At 42.5% G+C, this 17,800-nt stretch overlaps 1 protein-coding gene across 3 annotated transcripts in view; it reads left to right on the forward strand.

Annotated features, from left to right (window-relative positions):
• slc36a1 (solute carrier family 36 member 1) overlaps nt 1-16,762 on the forward strand; it is a 23,808-nt gene extending 7,046 nt beyond the window's left edge. For all 3 annotated transcript variants that reach the window (XM_056600058.1, XM_056600056.1, XM_056600057.1), the window contains exons 7-12: nt 1,722-1,806; nt 2,683-2,910; nt 5,349-5,447; nt 5,737-5,903; nt 8,054-8,226; nt 13,488-16,762. In XM_056600058.1, the coding sequence (XP_056456033.1) occupies nt 1,722-1,806; nt 2,683-2,910; nt 5,349-5,447; nt 5,737-5,903; nt 8,054-8,226; nt 13,488-13,765 (1,030 nt within the window). In that variant the 3' untranslated portion in view covers nt 13,766-16,762. The remainder of the gene's footprint in view (nt 1-1,721; nt 1,807-2,682; nt 2,911-5,348; nt 5,448-5,736; nt 5,904-8,053; nt 8,227-13,487) is intronic.
• Nucleotides 16,763-17,800: the final 1,038 nt, after the last annotated feature.

A 17,800-nucleotide genomic window follows, 5' to 3' on the forward strand; every position in this document is an offset into this window, starting at 1 on the left:
ACGATTATTCATTGCGCCGGACCCACGCAGTCGCAGACAGGTGTACAGGGAGCGCTTGGTTTGCTTTGCAGCGGAGGTAGAGTGTTTACTGCATGGGCGGGGCTCGTTTCTTTTTTCGTTTTCTTTTTTTTGAGGACGCATTATTTAAAATTCAAAATTGAAATTAAAATTAAAAAAAAGAATTAAATGAAAAAAAAATATCGCGAAAATATCGCGGGAACACTACGTGTCATCGTGGGACGCCAATATCGTCATCGCGATAAAAATTCGATATATTGTGCAGCCCGCCTGCCATGGTAGCTCCTCAGAGGGCCGGACACAGCCATCGGCAGGGCCTTCCTCCCTTGGCAACTAGTCCCTATCCCAATCCCCCTCCTGGAGCAGTGGTCCATGACGACTGGGCCTGGCCTGCTGCGGGCTGGTCCCAGGAGCCCGATGCGTCCTCGTACAGTCCCTTCTGTGTCCTTTCTTTTTTCTACTGGGCTCCTCAAGCCAAAGGACGCGAGGAGGTGGCGTTGAATGGCAGTTTATTGTGTGGTTTGCAGAACATGATACATGAGCCGGTGCTTCATGTTCCCACGCAGGAGATCTCCCGGAGTGCGTGTGCTGACGGTTGGTTTAACCCTGTGCACATTGTGACGGCCCTCTGACTATCTGTGTGTAACTTCTCCTTTGAGGTGGTAACCGGATGGAACCACTCATTCAGCCCAATCATTGTGTGGCAGATATAAGCCTCACCAGTCTGCCCGTGGCTCTCTCCCTCTCCAGACATCATTTTACTTTTGTTAAACCATTATTTTTGGTTACCTTTTGTTTACCAATAAATTATGATTACTTCTGCATTTAAACCTTGATGTGTCACCCTATTTGTTATGGCCAAGAGCCGGGCCGGGCCAACATGGATTGCTCAAAGTTAGGCTGGCTAGACCAGCCATCGTCAACACACTCTACAACAACATTTTGAAATATCGCTATTATATATCTCTGTTTCGATCTCAGTTCACTTAATTTTGCCGACAAATGGAGCAATACTTACGATGACGATGGGGATTCACACATAGGCAAGTAAACCAGACCAGTTGAATGAAAATAGGAAGTAAGCCTGGGTGTTAAATACTGACCCTCACATAGGCAAGTAAACCAGACCATGTTGAATGAAAATAGGAAGTACGCCTGGGTGTTCAATACTGACACTTGCGTATCACTAAAATTATGTATTCTAGAGAAACAGCTGTTACTTTTTGTATTGCGTCTTTGTCTGGTCAGTGTCAACCCCTTCATAATTATTTGTTGCTGTATCGCCGTGTTCGTCGTTTTAGGGTGCCTGCTTCTATGTAGACCATGTACGAGGACCACTATTGTCATTTTAAATTCTAAATAGCATGGATCTGCAGATCTGATATTATTAATGGCACACTGTCGTTGCACTTTATCTCAACTACCATTGTGTTGTATTGCTGTTGTTCTGCTGTCTGTCTGTCTGTCTGTCTGTCTGTCTGTCTGTCTGTCTGTCTGTCTGTCTGTCTGTCTGTCTGTCTGTCTGTCTGTCTGTCTGTCTGTCTGTCTGTCTGTCTCTCTCTCTCTCTCTCTCTCTCTCTCTCTCTCTCTCTCTCTCTCTCTCTCTCTCTCTCTCTCTCTCTCTCTCTCTCTCTCTCTCTCTCTCTCTCTCTCTCTCTCTCTCTCTCTCTCTCTCTCTCTCTCTCTCTCTCTCTCTCTCACAGATGGATGGTAAATCTGTTCCTCATCATAACCCAGTTGGGTTTCTGCTGTGTGTACTTCGTCTTCCTCAGTGACAACATCAAGCAGGTCAGTCACAGCCACACACCTACAAACACTGTACCACACAGAATCACAACAAGCACACACACATTAATGCAGGTCCATGGGTATAAACTTTAATTATCTACCCATCCACAAGAAACATAATGTGAATTATGATATTGGGCCATGTTTGGGGTTACTTAGAAATGTCCTTATTTTTTAAAAAAAAAGCACTGTGTTTTCAACGTGTTTAACATTACATTGATCAGAATTACAGTCTAGACATTGTCACTGTGCTAAATGACTATTCTAGCTTGTAACGGCTGATTTTTAATGGAATATCAGAGTAGGTGTACAGAGGCCCATTTCCAGCAACCATCACTCCTGTGTGCTAATGGTACATTGTTTGGCTAACCGTGTTTAAAGGTTAATTGCTGATTAGAAAACCCATGGGCAATTATGTTAGCACAGCTGAAAACTTTTAAATAATAGTCAGTTTTCATGGAAAACATGAAATTGTCTGGATGACCCAAACTTTTAGTGTACGGTATGTATATAATGTGAGGTATACTTACTCACCACTAGGTGGCAGTACATGGCTATAACCGGGAACTGTACAGTTAGATCTATCACTTCTTTGTGATCTCTACTCTTCCTAAAAGTGTGTTTTAAATTGTGCGTTTTTGTTTGTAAGAAACCTTGTGCGTACTTGTTTGTTTGATGCTGCCCTCTTTGCCTAAATCTCAATTAGACTTAGAGCTGGATAAATAAAGGTTTAATAAACATATCATTTTGTCAAATGCCTCATCTTCTTCTCACAACCTTCCTCTCCCCCCCTCCCCCCCTCCCCCCTCCCCCCTCCCCCCTCCCCCTCCTTCCCGCATCCTCTTCCCTCTCCCTGCTCCTCCTCCACTCTGACAGGTGGTGGAGGCAGCCAACGCCACCACCTGGGACTGCCAGGTGAACCCCACCAACCAGACGGCGCTGGCGGGCACGAGCTTTGACTCCCGCGTCTACATGCTCTTCTTCCTGCCCGCCTTCGTCCTCCTCGTCTTCACCCCCAACCTCAAGTACATGGCGCCCCTCTCGCTGCTCGCCAACCTGGTGATGTGCGCCAGCCTGGTCCTCATCTACTACTACTCCCTCACGGTAACACACAACCCCAACGCAACGACACACACACAATGCAACACCGCTACACAACAAAACTACAACGACTGGTACTCATTTACTTCTACTTCCTTATTGTGAGAAAAAAAAACAAACGCAACTACGCACCATACACCACAGCTACACAACCAAGCTATACAACACAGACTGGTACTCATTTATTACTACTCTCTTATGATAACGCACAACCACATAGGACACAGCCACACAATGCATTTACACAAAATTCAACCCAGCAATGCAACCAAACTAAGCACAATTCTAAGCAACACAACTACAAACAATCTCATCATCTGACCCTACCTTGTAACTGTTACACACAACACAACTACACACAATAAAACGCAAGTTAATTACTCAATTACAAGTCAGCAGGCATCCTTGAAAATGTTATGACCCCTGCATGACCCTACACATGTAACTAAATTCCGCTTTTGAAGTTTTTTTATTTGGTCTCAGCTCAGTGGTAGGTACAGCAGGCCTGAGATCACAATTTGATTCATATCAAATTATATATATATATATATATATATGAATCAAATAAAAATAATCAATCAATCAATTTGACCCACTTTTTGTTTTTCCTTTTTCCAAATCCCAAAATCAACTATATCTATAACTAACTATAAACTATATCACTGAGGATTGCTTTGTGGACAGTAGAGCTTATTGGTGTCTTTCGGCCCTGTTTTATCATTTAAAAAGTTGCATAATACATTCATTAATAAAATCGAAACCTCTTATTACAAAGGACCCAACTGAATAGACCGCCAGAACCCTATAACAACTTGTAGATATTATTATTAATACAACCAGTGCGTTTAAAGTCTTTCTCTGTCAGTCTTGCCGATTCGATTCTCACACTGGACACCGATGTAAAGGCGCCACCAAAGTATTAAAATAATGTTTTAATAGCCTCTCCGAATCTCAATACAGAACTAACAATAGATAATTCCATCATCCAACGTTTCAAATAGGCCATATTGATCATGGCCTCCGTTCGCTCAACCGTGAATTTCTCTTGGACTGACAAAATGCACTCCTCCCTGGACCAGTCTGAATCCCGGGTCCCTGATGATTCGGTTCCTGGGTTTAATGGATGAAAGGAGAATTCTTCCTGACAGAGACACTATCCCTTCCCTGTTTCCCACCCGGATAAATAATCCATCATGCAGAGAGAGCTTTGCTCTGAAAGAGAGAGGGAGAGAGGATGAGGACGAACGAATAAATAACGAGACAGGTTAAGAGCTTCTATGATAAACGACCTGAGAAAGGAATTCCAGAGAAGTTGTCTAAGATGTATTCCCTGACTGAATGTTGTGTTCCCCACTGCGGTTATTCATGATCCCAGTGTTTTCAATTAGCATTAGGCTTGCTAATTGAAAACACTTGCAATGAAATTTCTCAATCTCGACTTAAATGTGGGGCACATGGTATGATTTGTTTTCAAGACGCCTTCAGAAATGCCATATTTTTCACAAATAAAGCAGAGGCTTGTATCAATTTTGCAGTCCCAAATGAATGACGCCAAGATGTTAAGTCCATATTATTCTCATTCACATTAGAGTCTGGGGTAAAAGATAACCTTGTTAAGAAAAGGAATTGGAATCGTGGAGTCACTTCAGAACTGACGGAAGGAAGCCTCTTCGTCTAAATGTATTGCCTGAAACCTAAGAGATGCCTTGTTTTCTTAATCAGTGAAAAGGTTTCGGGTTTTACGAAAGCTCGAATCTGCTTTATCTCCAATTACCCACCTACTCTTAACGATGGTTGAGTCCGTGAGTCGGACTCAACCATCGGTTGGCCGGCAACACGGCACAGTTGTAATGTATTTCAACAATTTTGTAACAGGTTTATGACAGCATTGGGCGCTACATGCAAGTATTTGGGATGTGGGCAAAGATTTGTAATAAGATGTGGCTTATTCTATGGAGTGGTGTTATTTTTTGTGGTATTTTGAAAGCTACCTCATTTTACCGCTCCTGCAGCTTATAGAAAATGCAGCTTTATCTTCGAAAGATACGGTGGTGCCTTGCTCAAAAACCCTCAGCGAGGTGAACAAGGCCTGTCCCACTTATACATGGCCCCCCCGGTCTGTTGATGTTGGTGAGTGTTGCTTCAGTTGAAGGAAGGACAATGAATGGAGCGCAGTGGTATGATCTGGAACCAAATAGGTGAAAACAACTCGATTTGCTATTGAGTCAATCATCAGATGCTTCCATCCAACGGGTGGCATTGCTGAGCGGGAACAGGGTCGGGAGTCTTTTTCAAAGAGGCTTTCCGAATTTGGACCTTTGGGTTGGACCGCAGTACGCCAACCATTCTACTCTCCTGCCCGCTCTAATGATTGCATGTGCTTAGTAGTTCCTCCTCCAATAAGCTAACCAACATTTCTGTTCCCTGTTTCCTGTTTCCAGAACATCGAACTCCCAATCACCTTGCCCTTGGTGGGAAAAGCCAAGGACTACCCGCTCTTCTTTGGCATGGCCATCTTTGCCTTCGAGGGCATCGGAGTGGTAAAAAGCAACAATAACTATAGAGATTTATTCTGATGAGATAAGAGGATTATTATGATGAAAGGATATTTTTACATTACATTATTTACAGAACAGTAATTTTCAATAAGATGTATACAGGTTCTACGTCAGTGTTTTCTGTCCCCCCCCCTCTCTGGTATAAATAAAGTTACTACGTTATCTCATATTTTCTGTTGTTCCTGTTGTAGCTATAGATGCATAATAACCACTGGCACCTGTTTTGCCGGACAGTCCACACACTCGCTTCCTATTGCGATTCCATCCGCAGGTCCTTCCCCTTGAGAACAAAATGCAGAAGCCCGAGGGCTTCGGCAGGGTGCTCTACACTGGGATGGGAGTGGTCACCTTCCTCTACATCAGTCTGGGCACAGTGGGGTACCTGTGCTTCGGAGACACGATCGCTGGCAGCATCACCCTTAACCTCCCCAACTGCTGGTGAGCCACCAACCCGCTAACGCAGAACTTATTTCATGCTAATGCCGTGTCCTTGAAGAAGGTAGTCCAAACCGGATCGCTTTTAACTCACTTTATTTGTTAAGGTATTTCGGTATGGTAACTATGAAGCAAAAGGAGGGGAATTGTATTTAACACGCGCGTGGAGCGACATACAGCTGACCTATCTACTAGCGAAGGGGCTACCAACGTGACTACCATGTGTTCCTGACCTCATCTGACTCCCGCTCTGCGTTTGTATCGAGTAGGCGTGGCCTATGTGACGTATTGGCTCCGGCTTCCTCACCTGTCTAAAGGTGCTGCCATCTGTGGCTGGAGTAGTTATTACAGCTTGTATGTTGGTCCTGCTCCCCTTGTGGCTATGTATAGTAATTATTAGTAATTATGTGTTTGATCCTGCTCCCTTGTGGCTATGTGGGGGTAGCTTATGTGCTTAAATTACATAAGCACTAATGTCATGCTATGATCATTCAAATGTCAGGCTCCGTCACTTCTCTCAACTGCGGGTGATCTTTCAACCTTCAGCTATAAATGTGTGTGCTAAGATTGTGCTAACGTCATTCTAGCATTCAATGCTCCCCGACTGCTGGTAAGATACTACTACAAAGAAAGCAAAACTTAAAATATTGATAAGCCAAATCATGCACTGAGAATAATGAATTACTATTACATTAATTAAACATTCCATTAGGGCTCTCAAGTCTCACACATTCGGCGTGAGACAAACGCAATTCAACTGAATGCCACATAAATATCGAATTATGTTTTTGCACGTTTGCAAACTTTAAAAGTTCAGGGAAAAGTATATGCCTCTACTGGTGTTGCTTAGGCCAATAGCCTTTTGAGGCAGTGTTGTTTCTGAATATTAGTGTTAAGGGCCAATAATGCTTACTATCATACATTAGTCACCATGTCTGTTGACACATTTGTATGCAGTCACATGTTAATACAACTACTACAACTAACTACTACAAGTTATGATTTTTTTCCCCTACATTTGTTGTTTGTATTGTAACGTGGGATTATATAGATGAATACAGATTGGATATTGTCAATTCATTTCCAAGCATGCACCAGCTGTGCCAAAACAAATTTAGCCTTGAGCCTTTCAAATAAAATTGATTAAAGCTGAGCATTTCATGCATGGTTCAGCTCTTCCTTTTGATTTCAATTTAGCATGCACGTGCACACCACTCGATAAAGCACAATGGTTCGCCTTGCACGCTCGGGTAAACTCCCGGAAAAAGCTGAATCTGTCCCTCTGTTTTTTAATGGATTCACTTGTTTCATGTTTTGTTGATACTGCAGGGATGCAATGCACGGTTGTGTTAGTGTGTGTGTGTGTGTGTGTGTGTGTGTGTGTGTGTGTGTGTGTGTGTGTGTGTGTGTGTGTGTGTGTGTGTGTGTGTGTGTGTGTGTGTGTGTGTGTGTGTGCGCGAGTCAATGCGTATGCGTGTGCATGTGAGCATGTGTGTGTGTGTAAGCGTGTTTGAGTGCTCATGCCAATGTGTGTGCCACTGCCAATGCATTTGTGTTTTGAATAACTCATTCGATTAGGTGAGTATATTGGCTACCCAGTGAGCTAGCAAATCAAAAGGCTGATGGTGAGCCACTTATCTCTTGAGTGGCAACATACAGAATTCGATGCTTCATTCATCTCTCAAAGCCTCTTCCAGCTGATTGTCTTTGCGACTGCTTCTCCCAGCAGGGGGCCCTTCCAGTATTGGCTACCTGTGTCCTTCTAAATGCCTATTCCCCTCTCACAGCCTCACTGAGATGACTGTATATCTTAACAGACAAGGATGTGCCCCGGGGATCAATGACACACCCCCTTGGCACCAATGAACTGTTCTTTTTTCACCGGTTATTAATTGTCATGCAAGTCTGCAAGATATTTAAACATGTAATGTTTGGTACCCCCTCAAGCAAAATTTTCTTTGCCTTCCGATTTGCTATCTGACTTTTTAATCCAAAGTTAATTACAACTGATTAAAGATACATGTATTTAAGGAGCAGGTAGGGGATCTTGATAGGGGACCTGGCAGCTAGGAGTCAAACACCCTAACCGCCAGACGACTACCCCTAACGGTATTCGTATTAATCGCTGTTCTCTCACCCACCCCTCTTTGCAGGATGTACCAGATCGTGAAGCTCCTCTACAGCTTTGGGATCTTCATCACCTTCGCCCTTCAGTTCTACGTGCCGGCGGAGATCCTGATCCCGCCCGTGGTCGACCGCGTCTCAGGCCATCGTCGGAGGATCGCCGTGGGCCTGCTCATGCGGGCTTTGCTCGTTATATTCACCTGTAAGTCACGTTTACTTGTGGCTCATATTTACCTGTCGGTGTGTATTATTCACCTGTAAGCAGGGCTCTCAAGTCTCACGTATCGGGCGTGAGACACACGCACTTCAGCCAGTTTCCCCGCTCATACGCCACACTTGTACTTCTCACCCAGAGAAATGACCAGGATAACGCCCACCAAGTTGCACCGCTATTTTTTTCTAACAGTGGAACAGGTGGGTATCAAGTGGGTTCCCCGTACAGTAGGATGACCAGGTGACCTCCTTTTGCCCGGACATGTCCTCTTTTGTGACCTAAAAATGTGTCCGCGCGGACTTTCAAAATTGTCCAGGATTTAATAAAAGCCTCAAACATGTTCACATCGAATTTGCATTGCGTTGCGTAGGGTATATTGCTCTGCCAGGTATACTCTCTTGGCTAGTTCCTGGCTTGAATCCAGCGACTTTCCTCGAAGTAGCTGGATAATGCTTTGTTCTTAGCTAGAATCAAGCTATGTTCCTAGTTTATCTTGCTACTTTCCTAGCAAATTTAGGTTCATCAGTCAACTCTCTGCACAAATCTAGCGCAGTAGATAGACGCTAAATCATTCTGGATCATAGAACACAATGGACTACATTATCAGATATGCTGATAGGCTAGGCCTTTGTAGTTCAGATAATGGCAATTCACTTCTGTATTCAATTTTTTTGAAGGGTGCTTTGGCTAAGCCTGACTACCTAATGAACCTGACAATTGAATCAGCCAAGCCTCAAGTAAATGTGATGTTACTTAGCGAAGTGTTGTTTTTAGATGCTTGTTTAAGAGGCTACCAGGCAATTTTAAGTAATGCTTTGGGAAGAACCAGATTGTCCAACATCCATTCATATACTGGCCTTGATCCTTCTTGTCTTTGTTAACCTTTTGATAATTTAATACAGTACAGTGAACCATGAGCGCTGACTTTAGTCACACACGCGGTCTAGCAGCATGTATAGTAACACATAGAAATACTTATGTCTGCTTTGCTTGCAATGCTCCATGACAAAACATAGCGGGTGGTGCTGAATCAAATCAAATCAAATCTGTTTGCAGTGTGGAAAACCTATAGCAGAGCCCCAAAATGCTACTGCAGAGCTAAAAAAGCGAACAAATTATTTTCCCACCCTGAGCAAGTTTCAATTCCGAAAGCCAGACAATAGTTTTAATGGGATTCACCGTCTTTGTAGGGAGAAATTAGCAGTTGCATGAAGCGCAGCGCAGGCCCATGTTTCTCACTAAATTGTGAGTATTTGCACCCTTTTAATGTTCATGTTTACACTGCCAACCGACCACATTCATTATTTATGTGTTGTTTCATGTTCAAGTTTTTGTGCCTGAGAAGTGGGATACACGAGTTGAAAAGTTTGCGAACCACTGGTCTAGAATGTTAATGTAGAAGTTTAGAATGTTAGCGTTGAGCTCTAGAATGCTAGCATAGGAAGAGCTCTAACCCGAGTTATTCAGGGAGCTGCGCCACACAGAACTGCTTCATCTAGTAAAGCTACAGAGTCATACCTTACATCAGACAGTCCTTCTGCTCATCGGAACCTATAGGGAATCATGCAGATGCAAATTTGCTGATGTTCAAAGGTTCCTGCTTGCGCATATTGATAAGCTCATACAAATAAATAAAAGCAGTCCTATTTTTAAAATCTGAAGGCAAGCCTTTGCATTCGTATAGGGGGAGCGGGGGGACATGTAGAGTGATGAATGGCGCTGTGGACTCTGGGCAAGGGGCTTTGGCTTTGAATAGGTACAAGTTAAGAAAGAGGGAGATTACAGAGAGAGAGAGAGAGAGAGAGAGAGAGAGGAGTTTCAGGCCTGTCGGCCCCCATGTGTACCGACAGGATCCCTAGAGATCAAGAAAGTTAGGTCTGCTGAAGGGAACCCAAGGCCGTTCCAGGCTATCCAGAGAGAGAAACCCGCTGGTACCTCGACTCTACTGCTCTTTAAAGTTATCCGGCGGCGCCACGGCAGCACTGGGATTAGCCACAAAGCAACTGGGAGTAGAGACACACAAAGCAGCAGGGGCAGAACGGCACCGCAACGCGTTGTGAGGGGGCTGTGTCTAGCGTTAGATCTTTCCCCCGCTGCCTGCAGCATAGGGGGGGTAACACCAACATGAGGGAGGACAGATGCCGGACAGCAAACACACCCTACTGGGGATGGCGTGGTTGTCTTTGGGGTTCGAACAGGGTGTCGAGACCGTTTTTTTGTCTGGCAGAGCCATATTCGCGAATTTTTTTGAGGAGCATATTATTTTAGATTCTGTTAAAATTATTAAATTTGAAAAAAAAAAAAACCTTCTGAAACCACCCTCGGAGGTGGTTTCAAATCTACCCGGTTTCGTTTTGGAATCGTGTGGACGCCTGAAACCGACTGAAACCGTAAACCATGACGTCATCGCCCCACCCCTCGACCCTCTAGCCAATGACTGTTAAGCCCGCGGAGTCTCAGAACTCACAACAACAAAGATTTCTGTAGCAGAAGCAGCGCCTCTTATGGGCCTGGAATGTGTATTACAGCGTTTCTACAGATCTACCCGGTTTCGCTTGACTCCGTCTTTACGGAGATACTCCGAAACCGGATCGATCGAAACCGTAACGGTTTCGCCTGTTTCGGCTTCGTGTGGACGGGGCCTAAGAGAAAGTGAACACTTTTTTTTTTTTTGGGGGAGAAATTCTCATGCAAAATTCCTGATGAAATACCCACTGATCTGTTGCGTTCCCGCCAGGGCTCCACTGCACATTGGCGACCCCTGGGTTAGACAGTCTTTCTTGCAGAGATGTTCTCTGTGGGGATAGCCGGTGGGGTCAGTTTACTTTATGGTTAGAGGGTCATGTTTACTTTATGGTTAGAGAGCGAACTTATTTTTTTGTGTCGAGTTTTCTCTAAGGTTAGACAGTGAGGCATTTCTTCTACTAGAGAGTAGAGGGTTGTCTGTTGGGTTGTGTTCTAACAGTCAGGATAGTCATTGTTAAGTGAATACGTAATATTGAGAAGAACGGCGTACAGCCCTGACTGCTTGACAAAGTGCGTTTTACCACCTTTTAAGGTGTTTGTCTGTTATTCCTGTGTGGCTAGCAGTGTGTATTGTAATGCTTGACGACGCATCGTGTCTTATACCGTCCTTCGTCGATAGAAGAAAGAGTCATCAGTGACCGAATGCTCCATCTGAAAGTCAGCCAGACCTGCGACTCTCGCGTCAACACCATGCTAATGTTCTCAGATACTAATCGCCTTGTTGCCCGCTATCTCAGAGCAGGTGTGAGCGATAGCGGTGATTAAAGTGCCTGAGGTTTCCACTTAAGTACTGGGAGGTGTGATCAATTCAGTGTCCCGACCAATGACTCCATTTAGAATCGACTTTTTAAATCAAGAGTTGATTCCTTTTTAAATTCGGAATCAACACATTTATTCCTACCCTAAACCCCTCTGAACTTAATAGCGAGCTTGGTTTCAGATGAAAATAATTGTATTTTAGGACATTTCTTGACAGCAAAGTTTTGATTTAATTTAGAGCATGATCATTGGAAGATACAGGCAGCGATTTATAACATCTTCAATAAGGCAATGAGTGAACATGATTCTTACAGGTTCACTGTTTACTTTTTGGGCATTGACAACAAAGAAAACCAAGTTGAGGGGGGAGTTATCGCGTGAAGAGTTAAAGGGATACTTCACCCATTTAGAACCGGCGTTCTATCATTATAAAATCGCTATTGTAATATAAATAAATATATAAATAAATATCAGTCTAAACCAGTCTCCCCTTGGCCCATTTTTTCTCATCTAATTTCCTCCCGAAATGACGTCAAATGACGCGTCATTTCGGGAGAAACCTCTTGTCCCGCTAGAAGGGCCGAGGACTACAACACACTTTTGGTGGCAAATTTTTCCACCAATAAGGAATGAGAGGGGGCGGGAGCTCGCGTACTGAGGGGGAATGAGGGGGATGGGAGACCGACAGGTGGGCGGGGCAGCGAGCGCAATGCACTGTGGTAGTTGGAGGTTTTCTTACTTTGAGCCAGAGAGACCATGAAAACACTCACTTTCTGCCTTTTTTCAGGCTAGGATGAACCGATTAAAAAAATAAAATCACATTTATAATGCATTGAATTATTTAATTCATAAAACCTTCATATTCCCACCGGTGAAGTATCTCTTTAAGGATTGGCCATGGCTGTAGTCAGCAATGGTGGAAGAGGCCAAGTTAATTTGCAATACACTAACGGGCGGTAGACACATCTGCAAGACGGCTTAAATGGAATCTACGCAACAAAGAAGTCGGTGGATTGGCTTGGCCTTAGTATCAGACTCAGTGCCTACAGTGGCAATGGAAATTCAAACTACCTTGACATCTTTCAGTTAGAGAGTGGTAGGGAGACATCTCAAGGTGCAAGGAGAATGTATACAAACGCATTTTCAATTGATAAGTAACTATTTAAAGGAGGTTTATATTTTATGTATATCATTTAAAATTATAATTACGATCACTATTTTCCAAACAGATCCCCTCCTAGGTCTTATCTGTGGGGAGAGGGAGGCTTACCAGAAAGCTAAACGTAACCTCAATGCTTTGCAAAATCAATTCACATATTTATTTTTGAAATCTCATGATTATTTAATCGAATACTTACGGCATGAAAAAAAGAAATGTTTTTGTGTGTGTTTGTTGAGGCATTAGAAAAGTGCAGCAGCAATTTTGCGTCCAGAAACGGATTAATATGTATTTATTCATGAAACCAGGCTTAAACAAGCGGAAAATCCTCCCCTCATCATTTATCTTGCGCTTTTCCTAGATTCATCATTTTTTCAATCCCCGACTTCGCAATTAGAGTGTAGAAAAACACAGGAAATGATTTGCCATTTAGCGTTGTACTCCCGCCGACCCCCCCATCTCCCTCATCTCCTCGGCCCCCCGCCACTCAGGGGAGTAATAATAATAATAATATATTTAATTTGTAGAGCACTTTACATTCAGAAATCTCAAAGTGCAAAGATTACAACAGAATGGAGAGAGGACACGTGTGTGTGTGTGTGTGTGTGTGTGTGTGTGTGTGTGTGTGTGTGTGTGTGTGTGTGTGTGTGTGTGTGTGTGTGTGTGTGTGTGTGTGTGTGTGTGTGTGCGTGCTACATTTGTGAATCAGACTTGTGGGGTCCCCGACAGCCAATTAAAGTAAGGGGAATCAAGCCGGCCCAAATAACTCTCCCCCCCCCCCCCTCTCTCTCTCTCTGTAACCCAGGTTGCCTTGCGGTGCTGATCCCAGAGCTGGACCTTGTGATCTCATTGGTTGGTTCGGTCAGCAGTAGCTTCCTGGCGCTCATTTTCCCACCGCTACTGGAGATGCTGACCTTCCATACGGACGGGCTCTCACCATTGGTGATCACAAAGAACGTGATCATCAGCGGTGTGGGCCTGATCGGGTTTGCCACGGGAACCTACAGCGCGATCATGGAGCTTATCATACGCAACAACACCCCTCACAGCCATAACCTCTCCCCCTCCTACATGCTGCAGTAAACCATGGCATGGAAAGGGGTTTGAAAGGGTGGGGACCTTTACAAACTCAAGCCAGCCAATTTTATTAGCCGGATCACAACTCATTTTATCTGTTGGTTATTGTGTACAAAACTGCTGGATTTTTTTTTAATTGTGGTGGTTTTATTGCATAGTTTATTTTTATCATTTTAACGCTGTAAAACGACATGAACTGGTCCCAGGTCCAATAGTGCAATGCTTAAATGGAAATGTTTCATGCCAAATACATTAGCTAAATATAGATTATAAATACATTTTGATGCATTTATTCTTTAGCAGTATGATTTGTTTTTAGTTACTTGACTTTTAAACTTTGTACTGTAACACATGAGAGTCAAAATGTGATGTACCTCACACAGTTCTATCATAACCCCATATTGGTCATGCTATGAACATGACTAATATGGTAGTTTGAACTTTACAACTCATATCAAACTTTCTATGTTTTGTTAATACTGCGGACGATTTTTGACCTTCCCCCCTCGTATTTTCTTGTTGCACTTTGAATCAAGTCCGTTTTCTTTTATGGAGTGTCCTCTATTCGTACGCAGGACATCTTGTGTAAAAAACAGAATCAAACATGCTAAAGTAAATTTAGTTTGATGTTTTTAAATGAACAGTAAAGAAATGATCAAAGATTTTATGTATCGAGGCCGATGAACACTAGCCTGGTTCTACCAGACTCTTGTACTTCACTTCATTTCATTTCATTTGTACAGAGAGTCTGGACCTAATCAATTGACAAACGTTAACTCACTTGAAGGCGGGTGTCTGTTTAAAATGATTGGATCTGCCCAGTGCCACTCTGGATCTGCCATAACCAATCGCTAACGTTTGGTTGTGACGTATGTCATGCGCCGGGAATCACGCGCAGGTTGTACACAAACCAAACACCTTGCGCCTCTGCACGAAAATGTCCGTCAACGACAGCTACAGGTTTTGTTCGTCGAATTTAATTTATCAGGGAAAAATTGCACACTGTAAATCAACTACCGAACTACAACAACAACTCAAACTGGCGCACGACTTTATCGCCATTGTTCTCAGTTCGCTGATTGGGCGCCGCTGTGGCGGCCCCAGAAAACCAAATTACATACAGCAGGTCCAGACCTAGTACTGAAGGGAAATTCAAATTGAGCGGAAGTACTTAGGCGGGCGGAGCCAGGCTAGATGAACACCATAACAAAGATGTATTTTGTCAAATTAATTTGCCTTTGTACGTTGAATTGTTATTTTTTTAACCCAATTTGATGGGTTCATGTTTTTGTTTTATTTCCGATTTTTATTTTGTTTTAAAGAATTTTAAAACATACCAAACCAAATTTGTTATCAATTGTTGGTGTGGGCATCATTTTAACAGCAGTTAATTTTTTTTTTATCTCTGATGTTGTGCTGCTGGACCGAAATGGGAAAGCTTATTAGCCTTCATAGAGAAAGTGCCTCCAGTCAAACATACACCTAGGTAGTAACTGCCAACGCCACTTATTAAGGTTAGCCAACATTTATTAAGGTTAGAAGTTAGTTATAAATGTTTTATGGTAGGCCTTTACATTCTGCATTCTCTGACAGTTTTTAAACCACACAATACCATTTAAATCCAGGCTAATTGATGATTCAGTACGGTAATAGAAGCTGGAAGGTCAAGGATGTGGTTTTTATATTAAAAGTGGGAACCTCTTTTCAATGTAGATCAACTGCTGAGTGCATTACCAAGGAAGCTCCTTCCATCCATACTGGCTTGAACCTTTTGCTTTAAATTGCAGTTGAAAATAGTATAAGTCATTTTTTTTTTTTATATATACACATAGTTGGTGTTAATACTAAATAGTTTAGTGTTCAGTGTATTTTTGCAATTTGAATAGAATGTATTTCCTTTTTCTGTCATGCACAGCAATGTAGAGCATAGGGGGATGGCATCCTAACGGAGCCTTTCGCATACCAAACCGGAAACAAAAACGGAAGCAAAACAAAGAAAAACTAATCTTGCCACTAGGCTAATATAAGGTGCTAAATATATTAATATAATATGTATTTGACGTAATTGATAAAACAACATGATATAAAACGTATTCATTGTTAATTAATTATGTTAAATCTTTGTGACAGACTTTATGGCTTGTAATCACACTCACACCTGGTGGTAAAATAGGGTCCTGTAATTATCATCATGGAAACAAAATGCTTAAATTTATTGGAATCACATGGCTGTGGCTCCTGGTTGTGGCGCTCAAACACCCCATACCTCCACGGTGCTTTTGCCTCCACATGATCTGTCTAAAGGGCAGTGGTTTTCCTATAAAGAAAACATTTGTATATAAAAAATCAGATGACATCTAAAGAAACTCCCTTGATAAAACCGAAGCTTTTTTATGTATTCTCTCTCTCACTTTCTCTCGCATATTCATTCTGACAATCCCTACGTCCTTAACTTGGGGAATACATGCGTTGTTTAATAGAGGGCAGATTATACTGTGCCATATAAGTATTTGAGTTGATTGAGGTTTTTGTATCTTTCAATGATATTCAAGTAAAGGCAACCATTGATTCAATTTCAAGAGTAGAACTCAGTATTATGAAATGTTTCTGTAAAATATACAAACTATAAGATAATAAGCGAGGCTTCTTGTATATGTGTAAGCAGTGTCAATTGAAACTGCTTCTGTGTAGCCTTTTTTTGCTGCAAATGCTTCATTGGCTGAATGGGATTGTATTCAAATAAAGAACCATTTACGGTAAATAATTTTACATACTTTTGCGGATGACTTGTGACCATCACTGTATTTTCTCCACTAATTTATTTTGTACTACATCACAAGTTCTAATGTCCTGCACCTGAAGCAGTTATTTGTTCAATGTGCCGACACCATTAGCAAGTTAATAAAGATACATCAATTGCAGCCAGTGTCCTCACTTTCTGTGTTAAGATTTGCAAATTAAAAGCTGGATAAACTTGGCAACAAAGGGCAAAACTGTACCCCCAAAGCTCTATCTAAATAAATGTATTTAGCATCAAGAAATCCATGATCAGCAGCCTAGGATGAGATGCCGTTGCAACAGGTTGCTTCACTGCTACCTCTGTAGGGGACAGTGATATGAAAGTGTGCCCTTGCAGTAACGGCAAAGTCTCCCTATCAACTGTAGAGAAAGTAAACACATTTGACCATTTCGTACCACAATAATTACTGATGTAATTATTAGCGACCCAGTGTTTCAACATCGAATCCTTGAAACATACCCTGTACACATGTTGCCTGTTGCCAGTTGCACCAGGGTCTGATGATACACCCCCTTTAACCCCCTTCCATCGAGGGCTGAGAAGTACTGGGATACTGGGGTACTGGAGTACTGGGGTACTGGAGTACTGGGGTACTGGAGAAGGCCAGCTCCGTAATATTCCTCGTTTCATTTCTTTCCTGTTGGCTGCAAGCTATTTCAAAGCCATTTCATTGATTTATATGATATCATCCTAAAACAGGCTGAATAAAGCACAGAAGCTGTTTAGTTGTTGACCTTATATGAGTTGCAAGTAAGCCTACTGACTTTGAATTATGTTTCGAGACTTTATATTTGATTGCTCCCAACACCATTTAACACTGCCGGGACAAATCTATTAATTCAGAATTAAACAAGCCACACATAAATTGATCGGAATACACAGTTATTATAGGCAGATAATGCTTTGATGATTGGGTAGGGATATGGATAAGCTAATTAACTTTGTAACAAGTCACTAGCAAATCGGGTTCTGTTCTTTGTACAGGGCACAATCATGGAAAGGTATTGCGCTATTCATTGATGAACCATTGATGAACCAACCCTCTGACTTGATGCAGGTTTACGTCTGGTCACAGCCGATTGCAGCAGATAAGAAGGGCTTTGCGTAATCCCAGCATAGCTTTACAATGATATGTCTCTCTGTTGTGGTTTTGCCTCAAAGTCAAAGTACAAAGTAAAGATGAAAGGAAGACGTCTGGCTGACTTTCCTCCATGAGTTTACTTCGTCGTTTGTTAATCCAA

Source organism: Gadus chalcogrammus, chromosome 10 (assembly GCF_026213295.1).
Source record: "Gadus chalcogrammus isolate NIFS_2021 chromosome 10, NIFS_Gcha_1.0, whole genome shotgun sequence".
Taxonomy (NCBI): domain Eukaryota; kingdom Metazoa; phylum Chordata; class Actinopteri; order Gadiformes; family Gadidae; genus Gadus; species Gadus chalcogrammus.